Below are 10811 nucleotides of genomic sequence, written 5' to 3'. Positions count from 1 at the left end.
AAGAAGAAGAAGAAGAAGAAGAAGAAGAAGAAGAAGAAGAAGAAGAAGAAGAAGAAGAAGAAGAAGGAGGAGGAGGAACGAGAAAGAAGGAGGAGGAAAGATTGGGACGAGGAAGAAGAAGAACAATGAGGAGGAGAAGAAGACGAAGAAGAAAGGAAGAGAAGAAGGAGGAGGACAAGAAGAAGAAGAAGAAGAAGAAGAAGAAGAAGAGTTTGGGACGAGAAGGGAGAAGAATACGAAGAAAATGTCAACGAAAACGAAGAGCACTACGCATATAGAGAAGAAAATAACACAAAGCAAGAGAAAAGAAGAGAGGACGAGAGAGGCAGAGAGAGAGAGAGCGAGAGAGAGCGAGAGAGAGCGAGAGAGAGCGAGAGAGAGAGAGAGAGAGAGAGAGAGAGAGAGAGAGAAAGGGAGAGGAAGAGAGAGAAAGAGAGATTGTAATATAAACAGAAGGAGCCAAATCGAACGGACATAATGAAGATAAAGATGAAAAACCAAGGCGGACGTGTCAAACAAGCAAAGAGAACAAAAGAGAAGTGGAACAGGAAGGAGGAGAGTAAGAGGAAGAATTAGAAGAAGAAATTGAACAATAAGGAGGAGGAGACAATGAAGAAGGAGAAGGAGGAAGAGAAGGATTAGAGAAAGGAGAGAAAAAGTCGAACACTAAGAAGGAGGAGGAGAGAAGGAGTAGAAAAATAAATCGAACTATAAGGTGAATAAGGAGGAGAAGAAGATTAAGAAGAAGTAGAACAGTGAGGACGAGAAGTAGTAAAAGAAATAGAACAATAAGGAGGAGAAGAAGAAGAAGAAGAAGAGGAAAAAGAAGAAGAAAAAGAAGGAGACGAGGAAGAAGAAGAAGAAGGAAGAGGCGGAGTAGGGGAGAAAGAAGCGAAGAAGGAGAACAACGAAAAGAAATATTTGAAAAAATAGAAGAAAGTCGATGACTAATGAAAATTAGGAGGAGGAGGTACAACACCACCGACAATAACACCAACAAAATTCACCAATCCCGCCACAACAACAACAACAACAACAACAACAATAACAACAACAGCACCACTGTACCTAGTGTACAACCAACAACCAATAGCTAAAGCATCACCAACAAAACGACAGCAACAACAACAACAACAACAACAACAACAACAATAACTAGGTGTACCTAATGAAAAAGAAAACAGAAGGGAAGGAAATATAGTCGGATTCAGCATTGAATTTTATAGTATCACGAAAATTATGAATGAGGTACGATGACAATTCAGAATAATTAACGGACTTGTAGTCACGAATTATTTGCCTCTTAACATGATTATTCTTATGACTCTGATTAGATTTACATGTACTATTTTTGTTCACAACTTCTATTATCAGTGGCGGATGGTGCGAATCCAGTTTTAATAAATCTTCGTCACTGCGAGTTACTTTAATTATATTCGAAACATTTGAAAAAACTAAATCCAGTAAAGTACTATTAGTATTGAGGATATAATTAAATTGGAAAAGAGCGTGGAATTCAACAGACGAAAGAAGAATATCGGCACCAGCACTTTTCTTCGTAATCGTAGGGCTACAAGATACAGGGTCCCATGTAATATTGGGCAGATTATAGTCACCCGTGTGGATAACAGTACATTCAGGGTATTGACTAATGATGTCATCCAGTACATATGAATATTCAAGGTAAATGTTTGCATCGCTACTAGGAGGAATGTACACAGTACTCAATATATACTTCTTCCGCCTGATTGTAAACCGAACACAAACGAACTCTAGGCTGTTGTTCTCAACTGTTATAAGTGATGATTTAATATTTCTCTTAATAGCGATGATAACACCCCCACCTCTAGTTACATCAGGTCTATCTCTATCAAACCTATAGACTTCATAATTTTTTAAACCTAACTCAGACGTATTGATAGAACTTATAAGCCATGTTTCAGTAAACACGATAATTTCATGGTCACAAATATGTATTCTACGAGATAATTCACAAAGTTTTGATCTAAGTCCCCTAACATTTTGATAATAAATGGATACAATGTTATCATCGCTATTTTTTCCGTCAGTTAAAGTGATTAGGTTTCTAATGTTTCTCCGAGGCTTCCACCAAAATTTGAAGTTGATGGACGTGCTCCGTCCGGTACAATACTTGGTACAATGGTTACGTCAGCTGATTCATTCCGTTGCTGTTGTTGCTCCTGCTGCGACAATACTTGAGGATTTGAAAGCTCAACATCACTTGACATATCCGGTTGAAATGTAACCCCCCCCTCCCCTAACTTTTTTTTTTTTTTTTTTTTTTCATTGTTCCAAAATCCTTTGAGTTTCGGTTAACTGTCGATCGACTTCCGTTGACTGTATTGTAGATGCACATTGGGTTAGGTAAATAAACATTGGGTTAGGTAACTTACAAAAATTCTTGTTGAAAAATTGGGTTAGGAAGTTTAGTAATAAAAATCTGTTAAAATTCTAATAAAAATCAGGTAGGTAATTAAGCACACAAAAGTTAGGTGCAAAATTTCCAATAATTGTGTAACGGAGCTTACAAAAATTCCAACAGTAATTGTGTTAGGGAGCTTACAAAAATTCCAACAATAATTGTGTCAGGGAGCTTACAAAAATTCCAACAAAGTTTGGCTTAGGTGGCTTACAAAAATTCCAACAAAGTTTGGGTTAGGTGGCTTACAAAAAATCACGCCTACATCCTGTATAAACGAGACGAGATGGGAGTAAATGGAGGTGTTTAGAAAATATTAGAAAGCCGAATAAGAGGAAGAGAAGAAGAAGAAGGAGGAGGAAGAAGGAGGAAGAGAAGAAGAGGAGGAGGCTAAAGTGTTTAGAACGAGATAATGTTAAAGCGAAAAGCGGGGAAGTTAAAATCAGAAGAGGAGAGGGAGATAGAGGAAGAGAAGAAGGAGGAGGAAGAGAAGAAAGAAAAAGAAGAGAAGGAGGAGGCCAAAGTGTTTAGAACGAGATGATTTTCAAGTGAGAGGAGGGGAAGTTAAAATCAGGAGAGAAGGAGGAGGAAGAGGAGGAGGAGAAGGAGGAGGAGAAGAAGGAGGAGGCCAAAGTTGTTTAGGAGGTGATGTTTGGGCTAGAGGAGTAGACGTTAAAGTAAAAGGAGGAGAAATAGAAGGTTAGGAGGGGGAGGAGGGGAAGGAGAAGGAGGAGGAGAAATGAATTTCCCGTACCGAAGTTTCGAGAGTCGCAAACTTTTCTCATAAATATGCGAGAGGTGATGTTAGATGTTTGGTGATGGTAGCAGGAGCAGGGCCTTTTGACAGCCTAACCGAGGCTCCGAAAGTGGGGGCTCTTTGAAACATGTAGTGCACAAACAAACAAGAAAACTTTCTATTTTTTTCTCTCTATTTCTGTTTTTCCGGTGATGTGTATTTCCTTTTTTTTTTTTTTTTCCTTTTTTTTTGTCTTTTGAAAACGTGGAGAAAAAGAGGAGTTGGGGTAATTATGGCCACCACCATTTTTATTGGAAAAAAAGGGGCTTAAAGTCAAAGGTTAAGAACCGGAAAAACAGGAATAGTTATTTAAACTACCGTTCTGTTTCCGAATCGGTTCCATTTCCGAAATAATAATCCGACTTGGGTAGTTTTATAGGACCTGCTGGTTCGGGTCCGGGGGGCCAGAGGAACCCCCCCTGTGGTTGACCCTGTATGGTAGATGTTTTGGTGATGTAGGATGTTTGGGGGTGATGAAAAGTTTGAAGCGTGTCTGACGTTTATTATATATTTCCTCTTCCATCCAGACATCCAGAAGACATTTACTCCTCAAAGGTGTTAGAAATGTACAGGGGGCTTCAGAAGTTTTGTACAGGGGGCCTCAAAGAAATGTACAGGGGGCCTCAAAGAAATGTACAGGGGGCTTCAGAAGTTCCGAAAAGTTCTTCCGCTAAAAGCCACCATACACATTTAACATTAGGTACCTACTAATCGAAATCTCAACTTCTTTGTGGTACAGCAGATCTTTTTCACAACTCTGTGGGTATCACAACATTACTAAGTGCCTCCTTTGCAATCAATTTCTATATTTCAATAATCTTTTTTCTCTGGTAATGTCACCACTGGTCGAGCTACTCGATTAAAAATAGCAGTGTGAAAAGAACTACTCTTTTGTACATAGAATAAAAACAGTGATAGGTACATTATTCATTATTCATAAATGGAGAAGACTTGAATAGTGAGTGAGTACAAAAAGAACTACTCTTTTAAGAACTACTCTTTTCTGTGAACTACTCAGTCAATGAGTCAGATCCGAATCCCTATACCTAGACTACCTAGAGGGAGTTGAAGAGTGAGTTACTAAGGTGAGTCATTCACCGAGTAGTTCACTTAAAAGAGTGAGTTCTTTTTTTTATAACTCACCGACTTATTTCACGTTTTTATAAGTCGGGTGTATCATCAAACAATTTTTTTGAAGAGTTTTGACAGAGGGAACTTTAACTGCCATGGTCTAATCGTCCCGAAATCGAAGAGAGAAGAAAGACAGGACAAGACAAAACCAGCTGTTCCAAGAACACACATTATCCGTCTCTCTCTCTTCAATCGAGATGTTTTATCATTGGGAACAATTTTACGAGAAATCAATGACATCCATCTCTCTCTTTCCACCTCTTTCTCCCTCTCTCTCTTCCCCCCTCTCCCTCTCTTTTTATTGATGTAGGTAGTGGTTTTTTCTCGTTAAAAAGAGAGATCCCTGAAAGAGAGAGAGAGAGAGAGAGAGAGATAAGAGAAGCGGAAATATGAAATGAATATCATATCAGAGAGAGAGAGAGATAGCTGTCCACTGAGAGAGAGAGAGAGAGAGAGAGAGAGAGAGAGAGAGAGAGAAAGAAAGAAAGAGAGAGAGAAAGAAAGAGAGAGAGAGAGAAAGAGAGTAACATTGTAGAGATTGATGAAGAAAACGAATGAGATAGAGGGAGCAGAAAGGCAGACAGAGAAGATGAAGGAAAAGAGAGAGAGAGAGAGAGAGAGAGAGAGAGAGAGAGAGAGAGAGAAAAATGAAACGAGGAAATTGGCTAGAAAGAAATGAAAAATAATAATAAGGAAACCACTCGATTATCAACAAGAAAACAAACAAAATGAAAGAGAGAAAGAGAGAGAGTGAGAGAGAGAAAGAGAAGCAGAGTGAGAAAGAAAAGAAATAGATAGATAGATCGGGAAAGGGAAAATAAGTTAAGAGAAAGATTGAGGGAGGAAGAGAGAGAGAGAGAAGGAGGGAGAGGGAGAGAGAGGAAGAACAATTATTGGAAAAAGGTTATAAACGGGGAAACTGGGATATTTCAAACGGTTTTTGTCGGGATGGAAAACTTGGAAAAACTTATGGTTCGGGTTTTAGAAAATGAGTTTCTGTAAGAAGATGGGGAGGAAGAGGAAGAAGAAGGAAGAAGAAGAAGAAGAAGGAAGAAGAAGAGAGAAGAAGAAGAAGAAGGAGAAGAAGGAAGAAGAAGAAGGAGGAAGAAGAAGGAGAAGAAGAGAGAAGGAAGAAGAAGAAAAATGAAGAGATATACGAGGCTGACTAAAGACAAGGAACAGTCGGAGTAGAAGCAGGAGAGAAGAAAGAAGAGAATAAGAAGAAGAAGGAACAAGAAAAGGAGAAGAAAAGTAGGTAGAAGAAGGAGAAAGAAGAGGAAGAATAAGGTTATATTAAAAGGAGAATAAGAAAGTGTAGAAGAAATATAGAGGAGTGGAGAAGAAGGAGAAGTAGAAGGGAAGAGGAGGAGAAGAAGGAGATGATTGTGGGGAGGAGATGAGAAGAAAAAGAAATCAGGAGAAGGAGGTACATTATTATCTTTGAAACAAAGTTTGCAGTCAATATGGCCGTTGTATTTTTTTCTTTTATGATTAAAAATGGCGACCCTACTATTATTGTTATTATTATCATCGATTATTATTACTTTTTTTATTATTATATTTTTTCAATATGGCCTCAAGATCACCTAGCTTTTAATAGTTTATAAGGGTTCGAGTTTGGGGTGCACTCAGCCTCGTGAGAACATTTGAGTAAATGAGTAGCCAGTTTGTAGTTTGATAGAGTAGCTGAGTGGCGACCAGTGGCGACATTGCCGGTATAAAAAGTTTATTGAAATATGGAAATCGATTGCAAAGGAGGCACTTAGTCATGTTGTGATACCCACAAAAGTTGCGAAAAACCTCTGCTTTGCCACAAAGAATTTGAGATTTTGATAGTTAATAGGGGTTGTATTTCACACAACTCTTTTACTTTCTATTACCTACTAGGGTTATACCGAAGCCACTACATATTAATAGTTACTTTACTTATCCTAGAGAGGATAGGAGAAAGCCATCCGTGGTCTAGCGCTTACAAGGCAGGCGTTGGTACCCACGAAGCTAACTAGTCTCGTATAACAAAAGATTCAAGAAGAACATGCTTCTCAATTAAATTATTTTTTGGAAAAAAAATTTTTTTTTTTTTTTTTTTTAAAAAAAAAAATTCTTCAAAAAAAAAAAAAAAAAAAAAAAAAAAAAAAAAATCATCGCTGTTTTGATTTCGAGTTTGGAACACTGAGAAAATAAGGAAAGTAAAAATGGTGACAGGGTGCCACAAGTTAAGGTGGAAGAACTCTCTTTTTGGGTTACTTCCCCTGATTTACCGATGTAGAGTTCCGGAACCCAGTCTCCCGATTGGGCTGCCGGCACCCTAGTTTTTTTTCTCAGTGCATTTTCACATGAGGTGAGAACGAACATTATCCCATCAGGATAAAATCCGCCCCGGGCGGGAATCGAACCCGCGGTCTAGCGCTTACAAGGCAGACGCGCCACCTACCAAGCTAACTAGGCTGGCGAGGGGGTGAAAAAAATGAAGCCCGAAGGAAGGACGGGCCTCCTCTACTGACGTGTAGATTTTCTCCCTTCTTCTCTCTAATTCGTTCGCCATTCTTCTTTATTTCTCTGTCTTCCCTTACCTTTATCATCTCTTATTTTCGTTCTTTCCTCTCCTTTCCTCTATTCTTTTCCTCGTCCTTCTTCTTCTCCTCGCCTCTCTTCTCTTCTTCTTCTTCTCCTCCTCAATCACTGATGTCCTCTGTCCTCATTCTTCTCCTTCACTCTATTCTCTCCCCTCCTTTCCTCTCTCTTCTTTTCCATTACTGTCCTCTTTCCCCTCCTCTCCTTCTTCTTCCTTCTCCTCTCTCCTCTTCTTCACAAGCTGTTCGACTTCTTTTCCTCTCTCATTCTTCTTCTTCTCCTCTCTCTCTCCTTCTCCTTTTCCACTCTCTCCTTCTCCTACTTGTTCTCCATCACTGCTCTCTCTTCTTCACTCATTCTCTCTCTCTCCTTTCCTTTTTTCCTCTCTCCTCTTTCTCCTCCAATCTCTCATTCTATTTCTTCTCCTTCACTCCTCTTCTTCCCTCATTCTTCTGCTTCACTGTATTCTCCCCTTTCCTTCTTCTTTCTTCTCTCTCTCCCCTTCTTCACAAGTTGTTCGTCACGGTTTTGTCATCGCGCCAAGTTGGGTTGTGCCCAACTGAAACTCAAAACAAAAGCGTCCCCCATATACTAATATAACACATAACACATACCTACTGTGTATAGTCCTTTAGAGTCAGGGGTATCCAACCATTTTTAAGATTCTCGCCCGCGGTAGATTTTATCCTGACTGGATAATGTTCGTTCTTGGAACGGCTGGCTTTCTCCTATCCTGTCTTCTCTCTCTACTCGATTTCGAGACGATAAGACCTTAGCCGTTAGAGTTCCCTCCATGAAACCTCGCATTTTTTTTATTATTATTATTATTATTATTTTTTAAAAAAGATGAGTGTTCCATTGCCGTTTTTATGCCATTTATTGGCCTTGCTCGGCGTAGCTCAACATAGGTGACGCTAAAACCGGTCTTAAAATAACGACTGAAGTGTTATCTAAAACTTTTCTCGCTTTGAGTTTATATAGGTCGTCGCGACAAATTTCAAGATCAGAGCTCATTTGTGTGAGAAAATGTGAAAAAAATCCCCCAAAAACCAATGCATTGGTTTTTTGGCTCTAATTTCTCCTATCCTGTCTTCCTTCTCTCTTCGATTTCGGGACGATAAGACCATAGCAGTTACAGTTCCCTCTGTCAAACCTATTTTTTTAAAAGTTCACAAAATTGGCTATAACTTGTCGTAGGAAAGATATGGAAAGATGATTCTTTCAGTGTCAAGCACAGAACAAAATTTACAATTCATAAATGGTAAGTTACGTTACACTTTTTTTTTAGTGGATACTCACTTGTTCTTCTATCACTAGCCTTGTACACCTGTCCGTATGTGCCCTCGCCTATTTGCGCAATCATCTCGAACACATCCACGCACCGCTCGCCCCAATCTTCCTCCGGGTAGAAGTTGGACTTGGACCCGCGTCGCTTGTGTATGATGCGGGGCCGCTTGATCTTCCCCGTCTGAGATTTGAACGTGCTCTTCATTGTGGTGAACCGCGCGTTGATGCCCACCTGACGGCGAAACAAAACCAAATGGGGGCGAGTAAGAATCGTGATATAAAAAGAAGAAACAAAGCATAAATAATTGAAAAATTACATAATTTTTATCACCGCAATGCAAACATTTAGCACAGAATACGTATTTTTGTATGTATTCTATGAATGGGGGTACATGTCAACCAAAAATAGACAGGAAATTCTATTAAAGAAAGTGGAAAAAAAAGGAAATTGCTTTTTTTTTAAATAATAACATTTTGAAAAAAATAATAATAATACTAATAAAAGATCGATTCCTTCGTAAAAAATTGTGAAAATCCAAATCTGAGGTCAAAACTCCAAAAAAGTAACTTTGAGAGGTCGAAAATTAAATTTCCATTTTACATTTTATTTGCCGTTCTAATAAAAAAAAAGTTCAAAGAGCAGAGCTTTTTCACAAAGGTTGTGGGTATCACAGCATTACTAAGTGCATTAGTTAGACGTACTTTATCATGGACACTCGTTGCTGTGTTGAAAGCCCTTGACCGTTGCAATGAACTCTCACGAATATGTAAGATTCATACTAAGTGCCTCCTTTGCAATCAATGTTCATGCTTCAATAATTCAATTAACTTCCTCGTTGTAAAGATGGATTAGAACAGCGGTTCCCAACTTTTTTTCGCCCGCGTACCCCTAGAGTACCCGGATTTAATCTCACGTACCCCAGCCCACATCATAATGAGTACCGAGTATCCATACCTAGGTTGATGTTTGATGTGTACCATTACTGCGGAGTTTTAAACACACTCAGCACCTTTTGATATGAACATTCAGTACTTCAGTACCTTGAAGTCAAAATTCAGTACTTTCTAAACTGTACTGCACTGATGAGCCATCAAAATTCCAAATTTGCTTTTGTCCGCGATTACACAATTTTTTCTCGCGTACCCACGGTTGAAAATCGCTGGATTAAAAAGAAGGAGGGGGGGGGTGTATGTTTGTATTTTGTATGTTTACTTGTTTACCTTCAATCATCCCGACATTTGCAACTTTCATACGTACATACCTTCATATTCCGATCAAGACCGGACGATATTCTAGTGGATGAATCCCCTGCACCTCCGCCACTGGTCAGACTAGAACTAAACTCATCCTCAGGTGAGAGATCTTCCACACCCGCCACCACTGAAAATATAAACACAATATTATGAAACCTCCACTGAAAATATAAACACAATATTATGAAACCTCCACTGAAAATATAAACACAATATTCATCACTAAAGTTTTACAATAACAATATTACAGCTCAAAAGCGCACTATTTAATTTTTAGTGGAAAAATCACTTAGGATTGCTCTAAGAGCTTTAAAAGATAATTAATAATTAGATACTTTTGTTTTAGAAGATCTTTTATCTTAGAAAAAAACTCGACTCAGCAACTCCGTATGTGTGAGACAGACATTACACTGGTTGATCCCGCCTGAGAAGTTAGATAAGATAAAGTATTACTCTGTTGATCCAAAAGTACACAGGGGACTTTTTGGGAGAAAAAAACTCATTTCACGAGTTGATTTCGTACAGGGCAGTTTTGAGGTTGAACACACTATAAAACAAACCAAAGGCACATGAAGCCTTTGAACAAGCTGGGCCCGTCCCTCCGGGTATTTTTTAGCCCGTAGTTTATTCGATCGTGGTTAAAGAATACCTATGTACCGTCCGTCCCTCCGGGAATTTTTTAGCCCGTAGTTTGTTCTATCATGGTTAAAGAATACCCTTGTACCTACCTAATTTGTTTAATATTCAGTTTATTATTATTCTTGATTTGATTTTTTGATTTTACTTTCATGTAATGATTTAAAATCAAGACTAGAGCCCGTTCTCCCTTTATTCCCAATATAATGTTTAAGTCACCCATCCATTTATTGGCCTTTCTCGGCGTAGCTTAACATAGGTGACGCTAAAACCGGTCTTAAATGATCGACTTTCTCGCTTTGAGTTCATAGGTCGTCGCGACAAATTTCGAGATCAGTCAGAGCTCATTTGAGTGAGAAAATGTGAAAAAAATCCCCCAAAAAACAGTTTTTTTGGGTTTCTTTTTTTTTGGCTTTATGGTTTTCTGGACAAAATTTGCACCACCATTTTCGTGTTCCTGGTAAAAAGACCTTTAATTTCATATATAGGTCGACCAGGTTTGGATAAGTCCTTCTATGGGGACAGACAGACAGACAGACGACACCGAAGTGAATATAATAGTCCGTCCCTTATACCTTTTTATTACTATTGTAATAACAAAGGAAGGACGGACTAAAAAAGGACTTACCAGGTGGTAAGGGACAAATTTTTGTCGATGGTGGGATTCGAACCCGGGACCTTCTGCATGGCAAG

The 10811-nt window shown here is 38.8% G+C and overlaps 1 protein-coding gene across 1 annotated transcript in view; it reads right to left on the bottom strand.

Annotated features, from left to right (window-relative positions):
• Positions 1-10811, bottom strand: part of LOC103506525 (cyclin-dependent kinase 12) — a 59280-nt gene that overhangs the window by 30879 nt on the left and 17590 nt on the right. Inside the window, exons 10-11 of the mRNA XM_026821565.1 lie at positions 9491-9704; positions 8241-8460 (exon numbers count right to left, since the gene is read on the bottom strand). Of these exons, the coding sequence (XP_026677366.1) occupies positions 8241-8460; positions 9491-9704 (434 nt within the window). The remainder of the gene's footprint in view (positions 1-8240; positions 8461-9490; positions 9705-10811) is intronic.

This window comes from Diaphorina citri, unplaced genomic scaffold (assembly GCF_000475195.1).
Source record: "Diaphorina citri unplaced genomic scaffold, Diaci psyllid genome assembly version 1.1 scaffold241, whole genome shotgun sequence".
NCBI classification, from domain to species: Eukaryota; Metazoa; Arthropoda; class Insecta; order Hemiptera; family Psyllidae; genus Diaphorina; species Diaphorina citri.
This window is presented reverse-complemented; position numbering and strand designations above follow the sequence as displayed.